This window comes from Budorcas taxicolor, chromosome 10 (assembly GCF_023091745.1).
Source record: "Budorcas taxicolor isolate Tak-1 chromosome 10, Takin1.1, whole genome shotgun sequence".
Classification (NCBI taxonomy): Eukaryota; Metazoa; Chordata; class Mammalia; order Artiodactyla; family Bovidae; genus Budorcas; species Budorcas taxicolor.
This window is the reverse complement of record NC_068919.1, coordinates 28,255,813-28,271,352: the sequence shown is the minus strand read 5'-3', so window position 1 is coordinate 28,271,352 and position 15,540 is coordinate 28,255,813. Positions and strand designations below refer to the sequence as shown.

General features: G+C 41.4%; 1 protein-coding gene across 1 annotated transcript in view; it reads right to left on the bottom strand.

The window, feature by feature from the left end:
* Positions 1-15,540, bottom strand: part of FMN1 (formin 1) — a 432,398-nt gene that overhangs the window by 135,490 nt on the left and 281,368 nt on the right. Inside the window, exons 12-13 of the mRNA XM_052647085.1 lie at positions 14,990-15,049; positions 10,444-10,564 (exon numbers count right to left, since the gene is read on the bottom strand). Of these exons, the coding sequence (XP_052503045.1) occupies positions 10,444-10,564; positions 14,990-15,049 (181 nt within the window). The remainder of the gene's footprint in view (positions 1-10,443; positions 10,565-14,989; positions 15,050-15,540) is intronic.

Below are 15,540 nucleotides of genomic sequence, written 5' to 3'. Positions count from 1 at the left end.
CCCTCACTCTACTAGGACACACCAACACAAACTGAGCAAATTGCAAACTATTCGGCTTCTCAAAGAGTTCAAATAATACCTCCCACACCTTCCCAAGTATTCTCCTCACCCATCTGCTCCTCTGACCCTTCCAATTTCCCTCTGAGTTGGGCAGGCTGGATTAGCAGCTCTGCTTTTTCCAGGGGAGGCTCACAGAGGTTAAGCGATTTGTCACAGGTGCAGGACTGATCACATGGTTAGGAAGAGGCAAAAATAATATTTTCAACTGCATCTCTTTTAAACTCTGGCCAGGACTACTTTCAACACACCAGCCTTTGCTGTTGAAATTGAACTAAACTATCACCTACAAATGCTTTGGTTTATTGTTATCTTTGGTTCTGTACATTTATCAGTTATATATGCACAGAGTTAAAAGAATAAATGGATGCTATGCATTCTATGAATATCTAGCCCACCGACTTCACCCAATTCTTCCTCTCCAGAGGCAACCATCTATACCAATTTTACCTGCTTAGTTCAGCATTTAACTGCATGTCTCTAACAAGTTGCTACTGGCACCTTTTTTCTCTTTATGCACTGTAAATGGTGGTCCTCTTTCCTCCCCTCACATCCACCACACACACGAGCTTCCTCTCAATGTAGTACTACCATGACTTGGTTAGACTGATACTCAGTTTTGCCATTACTATAAACTTACAAAAAAACTTCCAGTGCCAGCTGAGATATGTAAATTTTTATTAATGTATCTGTCCTAAACATCCCCCTTCCAACTCTCTCATCCTCAGAATGAATGATCTCCCTCCTAACTTATGTTCTCCATGCCTGGCTGCCATCTAGGCTTTCTGTCTATCCTGGAGTATCCCGTCACTTCCCTTCTCTGCTGGGCTTTTCATTTCCTATCACCTTTGCATTCCTATTTCATTGTAAGGCACATTCTCTGGTAGCATCCTGAGGATGGATGCATGGGAGATGTGTTTTTTGATATCCAATAAGCACATAGAAAGATGCTCAATATCGCTAATTATTAGAAAAACTAATCAAAACTCCAAGGAGGTACCACCTCACACCAGTCAGAATGGCCATCATTAAGAAGTCAACAAATAACAAATGCTGGAGAGCATGTAGAGAAAAGGGAACCCTTCTACACTGTTGGTGGGGATGTAAACTGGTATAGCCACTATGGAAAACAGTATGGAGGTTTCCTAGAAAACTAAAAGTAGAGTTGCCATATGACCCAGCAACCCCATTCCTGGGCATAAATCCAGACAAAACTATAATTCAGAAAGACACATGCACCTCTATGTTTACAGCAGCACTATCCACAATAACCAAGACATGGAAGCAACCTAAATGTCCACTGATAGATAAATGGATAAAGAAGATATAGTATACATATACAATGGAATACTGTCATTCAGTCGCCCAGTCATGTCTTATTCTTTGCAACCCCATGGACTGCAGCACACCAGACCTCCCTGTCCCTCACCATCTCCCAGAGTTTGTCCAAGTTCATGTCCATTGCATTGGTGATGCCATCCAGCCATCTCATCCTCTGACGCCCTCTTCTCCTTCTGCCCTCAATCCTTCCCAGCATCTGGGACTTTTCCAATGAGTCAGCTGTTCTCATCAGATGACCAAAGTACTGGGGTATCAGCTTCAGCATCAGTCCTTCCAATGAATATTCAGGGTTGATTTCCTTTAAGATTGACTGGTTTGGTCTCCTCGCTATCCAAGGAACTCTCAGGAGTCTTCTCCAGCACCACAGTTCAAAGGCATCAATTCTTTGGCACACTGCCTTTTTTATGGTCCGGCTCTCACAACCATACATGACCACTGGGTAGACCACAGCCTTGACTACAGGGACCTTTGTTGGCAGAGTGATGTCTCTGCTTTTCAAAATACTGTCTAGGTTTGTCACAGATTTCCTACCAAGAAGCATGTGTCCTCTGATTTCATGGCTGCAGTCACCACCTGCAGTGACTTTAGAGCCCAATAAGAAGAAATCTGTCACTGCTTCCAACTCTTCCCCTTCTATTGCCATGGAGTAATGGGGCTGGATGCCATGATCTTAGTTTTTTTAATATGTAGTTTTAAGTCAGCTTTTTCACTCTCTTCCTTCACCCAGAGGTTCTTCAGTTCCTCTTTGCTTTCTGCCATTGGGTGGTGTCATCCCCATATCTGAGGTTTGATGTTTCTCCTGACTATCTTGATTCCAGCTTGGAATGGAATACTACTCAGTCACAAAAAGAGTGAACTAATGCTATCTGCAGCAACATGGATGGACCTAGAGATTACCACGCTAAGTGAAGTAAGTCAGAAAGAGAAAGACAAATACCGTACGATATCACTCATATGCGAAACCTAAAGTATGACGCAAATGAACACATACATGAAACAGAAACAGATTCAGAGACATAGAGAACAAACTTGTGGTTGTTATGGGAGAGGGAGAATGGGGGAGAGAAGGATTGGGAGTTTGGGATTAGCAGATGCAAGCTAATATACATAGGATGGATAAAAAAACAAGGTACTATTGTATAGCACAGGAAACTATACTCAATATTTTGATAAGCCATAACTTAAAAAAAACATGATAAAGAATATACATTTATATAACTGAATCACTTTGCTGTACAGCAGAAATTAATACATTGTAAATCAACTATACTTCAATAAAAGGAACTAAATTTCAGTTGGTTTTATTACTGCTTTTAAATTCTCTACAGAAATGTCAGATAAAAGCTGGGACACCAAGTTAAATGTGAATTTGAGATAATCAAGGAATAATTCTTTTAGTATAAGTATTCTGCATTATTTAAAACACACTTTTAAAAAGTCTTGTTTGTCTGAAATTCAGATTTAAATGGGCCTCCTGGATTTCATTTACTAGATTTGGCAACACTAAGGGTACCCCCATATTATATGCATGAAGTGCAGAATGCTCCACTGAAATCCCCTCCACCACTGCTTGGTAGGCTCCCAACCTTGTCTATTGCAAATTCAAGGGAACAGCCACTTCAGACCTTCTTTAAATGGTCTTTTTTGCTTCCTGAGATAATATCAATAGGCCATCACTTTTCTCAAGTTCTGTGTGGGGCTCAACAGTACTGATTGCAAAATACCACACTTTCATCCAAGAGTTGGACAGACCGTGGCTAGGGAGGCGCCAACATGGCCATGAGGGAGACAAGATCCTTCCTCCTGCCTCCAGTGGAACAAACTTGAATGTTCATTAGATTAGCAACACCGGTTATTAGCATTTCTCTTCATCTCTCAGTCAATTCTTCATTAACTATAGTAATAGGAGAGGGATGAATACCACACAAAATTCCAAGTTAAACATTTACCAAGTTAAAAAGTGGTCAAGGGCAAGATGAAGTACAAGTTCTGGTAACTCACCGTCTGCCCTCTCTTCATCTCTGGGGACACCAACTCTCCTGCAGGCAGGTTCCCTCCCTGATGCTATCAGTGTTCAGAGTTCCAAACTCATCTCACCCTCATCACCTCACTAATACTATCTCATCAATGTATTTGCCCAGACACTAATTTGTTTATGAAGTTAAGTGAGTTAAAGATGAGGATTGTTTCCACCTTGCAGGGGAAACAGTAGGTGGTCTACTGCTTACTATGTTGTTTCAAACAGGGAAGGTCTTCCAACTTGTAAATAGTATATCTGACTCATAGAGATTACAGTTAAAAATGACGCATTAATGTTTGATGGACTATCACTGATCCTCAACCTCACTAATCTAGCTACCTATAGTTGACAGTTGACTATAACTTATGTTTTTGAAAGTAGTTTTAATTGTATGATTTTATATTCACATCCAAACCTACTGCCACCACACTAGTCTGTGTCCAGGGCCATAAGCAATTTACCACGTGGAAATGTTCTCATTTCCTGTTTATATGTGTGTGTGTGTTTCCTCCCTAATTCCTCCTCTTGTAGCTGACTATATTGGTTTTGACTGTGTGCCTCTAAATGTTTTTGTTTTGTGGGCTTTTAGAAAGGAGTGAAGCTAACTGAATGAGTTCAATCTAGCAACTTCATCTGGAAGACATGCTGGCTATAGTTTAAAAAAAAACTCCCAAAAACAAAACACATTTCCTTTTTAAGCTGTTACTTTCATGTATGTATGAATTTACATCCTTCTGTAACTTAGCTTTAGAGGTAGAATATTCAGATACTAATTTCATACAAAACAGAGGTTCATTTGGATTCTTCTGGGCTAATCTGGTCTCTCTACTAAAATAAGGACATGGGGATTGAAAATGTCGGAAGAAGTGATGAATATATTTCAATGTCAAGTTAGAGATCTTACTACTATTCAAATTTAGAATAAAGCCTGCAGTGTTTATTGAATGCCTGGACTACACATTTCACACAGCATCTCATTTACAGAAGGCTTAAAAGAGTTAACATTTCAGGATAAACATTTGAAGGATAAACATTTATAGAGTGATAACAGATATCAAAAAAGTTAACAGAGACTCTTTGCCTCTCTGAAACTGTGTAAGTGTATTCCAAAATATTTCTAAATGATACATAAGAAAGGACATGTTCAAATATAGTCTAAAGTGTTTAGAGAAAAGAACATCATCAGAATTATCTTAAAACACACATGAACACACACATACTCACTTGCATCTCTGCCAACATTCTCAAACAAGTTAGATTATCTTACCCTGAGTGTAAGAATATTGGAGTGGGTAGCCATTTCCTTCTCCAGGGGATCTTCCTGCCCCACAGATCAAACCTGGATCTCCCTCAATGCAGGCAAATTCCTTACCATCTGAACCACTAGGGAAGCCCTAACTACTGATTACTTTTTCCCAATTTACATATGCAGTAGCAGGGTTAATAATGCATCATTTTCAAGTCAAGATTTAGTACACAGTTAGTTGATCAAATATCCTACCCTTAATGATAGGGGGTACCAAGTAAGTTTTCTTAGCTATTAAGGGCAATTTATTTTTATCCTTAAGCTTTTCACAATAGGCTGACTTCTCAACACCTATCTGAAGAGTTCCTATCCTTTCCAACAACAACAAAAAAATTGGCTGTTCTACTTTGAAACCCAGAAATAATTTTTATAATTATTTAAATAATAATATAATTATTTAAATAATAATAATAAAATTGGATCATGTCACACAAATGTGGATTTGGGGGGGCAATGACATCATACTAGAATAATTTTGAGTAACACTAAAGTTGTCCATTTTGGCTTTCAAGCATGAAGACATCAGCGAGGATGTGACCTATTCTACTATATATGTTTATGTGGATAACAAACCCATGTAGGGTAATGAAGCTAGGGAGTATGAAGTGTGCTCGAATAAGGCTCTTGATCACAGTTACACCTACGAAGATCATCCAGGAATGACCATTTAACCAACAGCTGTGTTTTTTATATTAAGAATCAACAGCAATATCAACATCCCTTCTTCTTAAACTGTATTTAACGGAAAACATATTCTATGACATATACTAAATATGTTCAGTGATAGAAAAGAAAACAATGTTTGATGTTTTGAGAAATCTTGGTTCAAGCAGGGTTAAACCTATTTGCTTTTGTTTGTTTTTTGAAAATTGCAGGATTTCAAAGAACCTTGAATAAGTTCATGTGCACTGTATCCCTGTGATTTGTTTTTAGTATACAGCATTTCCAGGTTTGTGCGGCTATAGCCTTTTTTTTTTTTTTTAAAGAGAGCACCAGTTCACATTTCATGCAATACTGGTGAGAGTCACTAGCTGGGGAATCCTACATCTAGGGCCTCAGCAATGGGGTGTGTGTGTGTGTGTGTGTGTGTGTGTACGTGCATGCATGCATGCGTGTGTGTGTGTGTGACTGGTTTTAACTGGCACAATCAGAAAGAATGCATTTCATGGCGTGTTTGTTTCTTATTGCTATTATGACAAATTACAGAAGACTTAAATGGCTTAAAACAATACAAATATATTACCTCATAGTTTCGTATGTTAGAAGTCTGACATGGGTCTCACTGAGCTGACATCAAGGTGTTGACAGGGCTGCATTCCCTTCTGGAGGCTCTAGGGAGAATCTGTTCCTTGCCTTTTCCAGCCTTAGAGGCTTCCCACATTCCTTGGTTCACTGCCCACTTCCTCCATCTTCCAAGCCAGCAACACTGCATCTCTCTGATCATTCTACTGTAGTATCTCCCGCTGACCTCAGAGAAAGTTGTCAGCTTTTAAAGATTCATTTAAAGATCCGTGTGATTAGATTAGGCCCACTTGGCCAGTCTGGGATAATCTCCCCATCTCAAGGTCAGCAAAGTCCCCTTTCGCCATGTAAGGTAATAAAGTCACAGACTATAGGGAGCAGGGTTTGGACATCTTCGGGAGCCATTACTCTGCCTGCCACAGATGGGTTTGTAAGAGTACCTTCAAAGTGCTAGCTAGCAAACAAGGTCAAGGGATGAGACAGAGAGCAGTTATTCCTGTTGCTTGCTCCCAGGTATGACTTACATCACCAAAGTATCAGGGAAATAAAATTTACTATTTGATTAAGGGATGTATGACAATAAATAAGACAAGGAATACATTCACGATCACCAAGAACTTGTTCTGTAGTGCTCTGGGAATTAGGTTCTCCATGAACACAGTCAGCTGGCCCTCAGCACTATGGGCCTGATTCCACAAAGTATGTGTTTTCCAGTAAAAGGTGTGTACTGTTAATCAGCTATATTGAAACTTTCCTTACTAAGGGACTATGCATTCATTACCTCTGATGATGCAGGTATTATAATGCCTTTAAAAAAAATCAGGTGAAATGATACTGTTTATCTGGGCTTCCCAGGTGGCACTAGCGATAAAGAAACTGCCTGCCAGTACAAGAGACACAAAAGGTGTGGATTCCATCGCTGGGTCGGGAAGATCCCCTGGAAGAGAAGATGGCAACTCACTCCAGTATTCTTGCCTGCGAAAATCCCATGGACAGGAGAGCCTGGCAGGGCTACACTCCCTGGAGTTGCAAACCTGGGATTTTCCCAGGCAAGAATACTGGAGTGGATTGCCAGTAGAAAGTATATCTCTGACTCTAAAGTCTGAGTTCCTAATCCTGTGCAGTACCGTTCACCTCGATAACCCATCTCTCCTCTATCTCCTCCAACCATGTAACCCCACCCCACACACAAAGCTCTTTCCCATGTCTCTAAATGATTTGCTACTGCTGCTGCTAAGTCGCTTCAGTCGTGTTCGACTCTGTGCGACCCCATAGACGGCAGCCCACCAGGCACCACCATCCCTGGGATTCTCCAGGCAAGAACACTGGAGTGTGTTGCCCTTTCCTTCTCCAATGCAGGAAAGTGAAAAGTGAAAGTGAAGTCGCTCAGTCGTGTCCAACTCTCAGTGACCTAAGTGATCTGAGGGTCTATCAATACATACATAGTTGGAGCAGGTTCTTGGGCTCACACACACACTCATACACTAACTCTGTCATCTGTTTCCTTATGAGGCTCTATGCATTTTCTAGGAATATGTATCTTTCTGTTGTGACCTCTGATCAGATTATGGAGACTTCTGGGGCAGCAGTAGGATAAGTCATGAGCAACAGGCCTTAGAGTCATATCTAGTTTCAAAATGCGACTAGGTCATCAGCTGTGAAGTAACCTGGCAGGTCACCTGAGCACCATGAACTTCCATTTCCTCCTCTTGTGAGGACTGTATAATGGTATCTGCTTCACAATATCATTGTGAAGACTTATAGAGATGCTATGGAAAGTGCCTGACAATAATCACACAATAAATTGTAGCGGATACTACTGTCCTCAATTCCCTGCTATGTCTTCCTACATAAAAGTGCTGGTGGGAGTTCTGGTCTCTAGGAAAGAGACAATCTCATTGCCAATCTCTACTGCCATCAGCAACATCTATACAACCAAAAACCATCACTTAACTTCCACTCCATTGTTAAGGTGTGGTTCTTGCAAGCCAAGATGATTTTCTTTTCAAAGTCTATGGCTGCCCAGAGAACTAGGGCCTGAGCCTTCTTGAAATTTGCTAATCACATCTGGTTTAGCTTTAGACATTTTCTGGGGTTTTGCCAGCAGCCACGACATTTTAATGGCTACAATAAACCTCAAAGCCTCATCAAATCTTTGCTGTATGTGTGAAAATTATGTCCTTTTCAATTAAACATTCAATCTCGGCTCACACCCAGGCCTTATGGAAACGGAGCTGAAGCCTGAATGGGGACGGGAGATGAAACGGGCCGCCACGACTCTGGCCATCTTGCCAGATGGGATTTGGAAGAACAAGAAATTCATTAGAGAACCGATGGTCTGTATTTTCTTTAAATATTTACTAGGTACCTTTCATGTATTAAAAACACTGGCATCTCTAAAGATTAGCAGGGCATTTTTGTTTAAATATTCAATGTGTGTGGGGCAGCCCCGGTTTCCTCATTTGCCTTGGTGGTGAACTTCATGTCTTCTGATGACATGCCATGCAAAGAAGAAAAATAGCTGAGGTATTGTTCAGTTTTCCTGTATAAGGCAGCTCTTCCAGCTTCAGAAGTTCCTGTATGTCCTTAAAATTGCCTGAGGAAACTATCAGTTAAGTCCTCAGAGATCTGGAATGACACCCCAGATCACCCTAGAGAAAGTACGGTTCACGCCTCTCCACTGTCCTCCGAATCCACTCTTCTTTCCCCTTTGTTATTTATCATCACATACACAGAGACATCAAAGGCAGGGGGCCGAGCCAGGCTGCCTGATAAAAGAGAGCCCATGGAGGGAAAGCAGGCGAAGAGGAAAGATCCAACACAGATCAGGTTTCTGCTCGAAGACTACATGGGAGGGGAGACCGTGGTTTCACAAGGACCAAGAGACGGGAGAGGATGGGCAGTTAGGAACAGCCCCGGTGGCTCAGATGGTAAAGAACTGGCCTGCCAATGCACGAGACACAAGAGATGGGGGTTCGATCCCCAGGTCAGGAAGATCCCTTGGAGAAGGAAATGGCAACCTACTCCAGTATCCTTGCTTGGAGAATTCCACGGACAGAGGAGCCTAAATATCTAATATACACATGTACTAGACAAGCACAGGTCCTCTCTGCTGCTGCAACAGCTACCTTGAAGACTGGCCTGGCCCTAATTCTGCCATTGAAGAGGGACAGAAAAATACTGATACGTGATGGCTTACTCCACTTTCTTACAATAAGAATCAAGCTCATCTCAGTCAAGGAAAAAAACTGTTTTTGAGGAGAGGAAAAAGAACGATCATGTGTTCACAGATCACATTCCTGAACAAAACATCCAGTTGGTTGAATTCACGCTCTTGACCACATCAACAGGAGGAAAAAGAAACTCCACATGCTCCTTTAAAAATCATTTACAAGGTAAAAATATTCAGTTGTAACCACCATCCTTATTTAAGTAAGTTTTATGCCTAAAGTAAAAATAAATGGCTCGCCTTGCCACCGGGAGCAGATCTTTCCCACTTTACTTGCATTTCCAAGCTGTCCTCCGTCTAAGACTTAGATTTCTGAGTACTCTTTCACAATAAACATTTTAAAAATGTTTATTTTATGTCTTAGTGTAAAAATATTCCTGGTGCAAGCTCTTCATTTCCTCAAGCTCTGCTTTTGGCGCTCTGGGCTCCATTTCCACATTAACACGCTCCCTAAATCCTCTGCAGAGCTCTTCAATAGGAGTTATACAAGCTCTGAGGCAAGTATTTATATTCTTGGACAAGGAGATGTCTCCACTGTGAAAACACAAGACTTGAGAGATGCCAAAGGAAAATTCCTGCCCAACAGAGACATATTTTCACCTTTTAAAAAAGCCAAAAAGGGCTTTCAGCATTTTGCTTTGGATAATTAAAAATGTAAATTAAAATAGACTGTTTACTATGGATCTGGCCATCACTATTAGACTTATATACATAAACAAAATATATAGGAATGTGAGTGTGCATTTTGCATGACAGTAAGAGAGAAAGAGAGATAAGGCACCATAGTAAACTAGTTTAGAAAACAGAGATTTTCTAATTAGATCTAATCTGCCTCTCTCTGGCTGTGTGAATATAGCTTTACTAAGCTTCATTTTTCTCATCTATAAAATGGAGTTAGTGTAGTTCCTGCTTATTTGGGTTACCTTTACCTTCTTACCCTAGTTAGAAGAATCATATAAGACCTCAGTAAGAATTAAAAAAAAAAAAAAAAAAAGAGTTGCAATTATATCTGTTACATGTTGGAAAATATAGGTAACAAGATACATATCTAGTAAGCACTGATTAACACTAACAAAAGAGAAAGATGTGTAAATAAAGTGACTCCAAATAGTACACAGGGATGGGAGTGTCCTGAAGACTGTAGTTACTGAACTCTCACCAATTCCATTCCATGAGCCAGAGAGATATCATCCTCTTCAACCATGTAAAAAATATCTATGCTCATAATAACAGAACAGTTCCCATTACCTTCTAGTTGCCTCTTTAGTTTTCTCAAATCTTTTGTAAGGTCTTCAAATTTGACTTGAGAAGCCAAGAAGAAATCCTGTGGTTCAGGCAAGGGGAAAACGCTCTTTTCTGTTCCTGCTTCCTAGACAGGTAAACAGAATATGGTAAACAAAAGTACATTATACTTCCCAATTGTCACTTTCAGTTGAAATTCCAAAACATCTTTTTTTGGATAGTCGGATAAGAATCATAGCAAAGACCCCCTGCTATTCCTAACTTTGGACTGGTTACATTGAAGTGCTTCTACGTCTTCTGTACTGTCATTTTGGTCTTACTGGCACTGAGGCCAAGGCTATGGCTATGGCATGGGCTGAGGTTTTAATTTTTTAAATTAATTTATTTTGTGGCTGTGCCTCATAGCATGTTGGCTCATAATTCCTGGACCAGGGATCAAACTTGTACACCCTGCAGTGGAAGCTGGCAGTCCTAAACACTGCACTGCCAGGCAAGTCCCTGGGTTGGGTTTTAATTTGACTCTTGAATCAAAGAGAAAATAGTCAGATATGTCCTAATCTTAGACGCTCTATTCCCATGGAAAAAGGTATAGGAAGAACACATGAAAGTGCTTAAACTGAAAGTCCCTGTTGAGCTTCACATGGTAGCAATTAGATAACTCATCTTTGGGGTATGCCCATGGGTGGAGAAGGAAACGGCAACCCACTCCAGTGTTCTTGCCTGGAGAATTCCAGGGATGGCAGAGCCTGGTGGGCTGCCGTCTATGGGGTCGCACAGAGTCGGACACGACTGAAGTGACTCAGCAGCAGCAGCAGCAGCAGCAGCAGCATGGGTGTGAACTGGAAGGTACTGGACTAGGCAGCACTGAAGTGGGAGAAGCAGCTGCACTCATTTATGCTCTTACCTACCTTCCTCTGCACTTTAAAGCTCGTGCATGTGTTTGTGTGTGCCTGTGTGATCAAATTCCTCACATATTTGTAAAGATTCTCCTCATGTTGCTTGCCTTGGAAGTATAAAGCTAGTTGTTCAGTCATGTCCAACTCTTTGCCACCCCATGGACTGTGGCCTGTCAGGCTCCTCTGTCCATGAAATTCTCCAGGCAAGAATACTGGAGTAGGTTGCCATTTTCTTCTCCAGAGTATCTTCCCAACCCAGGCATCGAACCTGGGTCTCCTGCATTGCATGCAGATTCTTTACCGTCTGAGCCACCAGCCAAGACCTATCTTAGTAGGTATTTACAAAAGCAGGGCTGTGTAGAGTGCTGACAAACTTCACAACTACAGCTAAGAGAGGCTCTCAGCAGAGAAACATCCAGAGGTGCACAGCCTGTCGGCACACAGGGAGAGCAGAGCCTCAGCTATCTTTTCCAGTCCAGCCTGCTTTCTCCCCAAGTTGTTCAACGTGAGCTTTGTGTCTTACATGTTTCAGGCTGTCTTCGCTTATGCTTCTCTCCACACAGGCTACTCTGCCAGCTCTCCTTCACATTCCATCTTCCCTACTGCCATTAGGACTAATTCCAAACTCTACAACTGCTTTACAAGGCACTTTATGATCTGGCCTCTGTCTCCATCTCTAGCCTGATTTCTCCCTTCTCCTATCTCTAACTCCCTCACTCTCAGACTTTCAGAAAATAAAAGAACAGGCCACAATCTCTTGCTTGTAGACTTTTGTCTACAAAACTGTCTCTTTCCAAATCCTTCCCCAGGCCCTCCTCACATGTCCTGGTTCATACTTCTTCAAGTCTCAAAACAGCACTTCTTTAAAGCTCTCCCCAGAACTCCAGCACCTGGATGTTTCCAAGAGCCCCTGCTACTTCCCGTATCACAGCACTTATCAACATTAATTTAAAAATTGTCTTGTTAGCTTGGTGTCTTCCCCACTAGACGATAAACACTTTGAAGGCAGGAATTATGTCTTGTTCTCAGTTGAGTACTCACCATCAGGTCTACCAATAAACTTTGGCACTATTACAGACAGCTTATGGAACACTGTTCTGGGAAGTCTGCATCTTGGACAGGGGTCATCTACCTTATTACCCTCTTTTCTTGTGATTTCAAGAATTCCCTGGGTCCTTCCCTCTTCCTTTAAGACATCTGGCCCCATTTGTAATGCTAGAAGAAAGTAGTTTTCCTCATTTGATCAGAACAATATTTTACATGATCAGTATACTATTTTTCACTTTCCTTTACTTATGTTACTGCTCTAAAAAACAATGGAAGCAGTATTTTAGTATGAGTGCCAAGATGGAACAACATCTAAGATGCTTGCCACAAAATTCCACAGTAATCAGCATTGGAAGAACTCATGCATATCTCTTTTATAGTCTTTAAAACTTTTTATCAGATTCAGTCTCAGTTTCTTCTTTTTTTTAAGGTAGAAAAAGAGAAAATGCTGCTGAGCAAATCAGCTTAGTAGTAGCTCTTATGCAGAGGAGGCAATGGCAACCCACTCCAGTATTCTTGCGTGGAAAATCCCATGGATGGAGGAGCCTGGTAGGCTGCAGTCCATGGCGTTGCGAAGAGTCAGACACGACTGAGCGACTTCACGTTCACTTTTCACTTTCATGCATTGGAGAAGGAAACGGCAACCCACTCCAGTGTTTCTGCCTGGAGAATCCCAGGGATGGCGGAGGCTGGTAGGCTGCGGTCTATGGGGTCACACAGAATCGGAAACGACTGAAGTGACTTAGCAGCAGCAGCAGTAGCACTTATGAAAGTTGCTCAGTTAAGAGTTCAAAAGACATGGCCCTAGAGGGGTTTCTTTAACCTTCACATAGACCTCAACTTGGACCAAAAATCATCCATGAGTAGAAGGAAGCTTGGAGCAAGAGTCACCTTTCTTCTGCTAATTGCTCTTCACCACTAACCACAAACATCATCACTTAGGCTCCTAAGAGGGAAGGGATCATTTTATAAATCACATAATCCTACACTCTTTAGTGAAATTCATTCTGCCCAGTGAAAAACCTGGAGAACACCACACAGTTGTTGACTTATTTTTCCTAAACTGGACCATCCTATTGTTCAGTTGCCAAGTGGTGTCTGACTCTTTGTGACCCCATGGACTACAGCACACCAGGCTTCCCTGTCCTTCACTATCTCCTGGAGTTTGCTCAAACTCATGCCTGTTGAGTTGGTGATGCCATTCAGCAACCTTATCCTTTGTCACTCCCTTCTCCTGCCCTCATATTTCCCAGAATCAGAGTCTTTTCCAATGAGTTGGCTCTTCACATCAGGTGGCCAAAATGGTGGAGCTTCAGCTTCAGCATCAGTCCTTCCAATGAGTATTTAGGGTTGATTTCCTTCAGGATTTCTGAAACTAATCTTATTGTATTTTAACATTTTCCTCTGTGAAGCTGATTCCACTGGGTTCAGCTCTCTTCATCAGGAGTCAAATTCCATAGGCAAATTTTATCCTTCCTACACAGCGTGTCTGCGTAGGAAGGATGGCTGAGATACAGACTATGCATAAATCTGCTCATGTCAGCTTTGAATTGTCACCCCAAGATTCTTCAGGATAGTTCTTCTGCCACTCTGGTACCTATTGTCAGAACTGTGGGTACACAAACATTGCCTCAAGCTCAACACCCCTGTACTGCTCTACCAGAAAGCATCTGTCACCTCCACTCATCTAATTCTTCACAGATGCTACTGACTGCACACTTGTGGATATTTACAGTACATTCAACTCAGTAAGTATGTATCAAGCACCTACATTACAGACAGTCAGATAAACACACCAGGAGGGGAGGAGAGATGACGAAAGACTTGATCAGTGCTTAGTTTGTCCTCTGCATGAAACTGCAGGCTTTTGGCAAAGGACGCCCTGGAATCTTGACTTTTCTTCCCTCGGTACTGAGGAAAAACTCTGCCTTTGTGGATAGTTAAGTGGGACTCCTGACAACATTTTCCCAAGACTTTTTCCATTTATTGACTGCTAAGTTTCTCAACAACTTACAATAGTACCTCTTTCTTCTCAAAGCTAGGACTCCTTGTTCTCGATTTAATGAGAAGGAATAAAACATAGAAAATGGTGCTCAGGTGGATTCTCACAGAAATTTTTATTTCTAATGGCCAGTGTAATTTAAGCAGGGAAGATGGATTTAAATTCCACATCTTTAACTTGTTCACCAATGAACATTGCTGATAAAGTATTGAGTATTACTGCATATTAAGTTCCTAAATTTTGGTTTGCAGCCCAGAATCTAGTTTCAAATATAACCAATTACTGAATGGATATAGGTTTCACAGGAACCCTCACAATCTGGTCAGAAGGCACTGAGATGACTAGGGATCTCTCTGAAGCAGTGTTACATGGTAGATTAGGAGGCAGTAGATTTGTACCACTGAATAATGCTTCCCTTCACAGGAGTCAACTAAATTCTCTTGGCTCCAGTGTTCCCATCTGTAAACCAAGGAGGCTGGAGAGCTCTCAAATTCTATGTTGGACTTGAAATTCATCCATCCAGCCATCATCCAATTTCTGAATGCCAACAATGGGAAGGAGCTGAAACCCCATTAGGCACAGTTTTCCACACAATGCCATTTCTTACCTGATCATAGTAACGCAGGTAATATTTCACCACGTAGTCCACCAGATTAATCCCATTATCCTAGGTTTAAAAGAGAAGCTTAAATGAATATCCTTCACATGAGACTCTGCCATAGTATACAGTCAAAGAACTGAAATCTCATTTTGTAATTCTTATACTTTTGTGATACCTAGTCTGGATTCTGTTTGATACTGGTGAAATTCTCCTTGTCCCATTCATTTTTAATGGCATCTATAGAAAGAAATGACACTACACGTTTCCTCTGAGGGGGAGAAAACCCAAACAGATAATCCATAAGACCTCTGAGGTAATGGCTAAGACACGCAACCAACCAACCAAAAGACTGTCTCAATATTTTTAGGCATAAAGCCAAAAAAGGAGGAGGAAGGGGAGTGCTAGAGAACCAGGGAGCAGAACAGAAAAACCACCCCTCCCTTCCCACCTCTCAAAAAATGTGTGTTCTTAATGGCATGAAAAACAATCAAGATGGCTTAAAAGGAACACCCTGCCACTTTATGACCCTGGGACTCCAGGGGAGAGCAAGCCCTCCC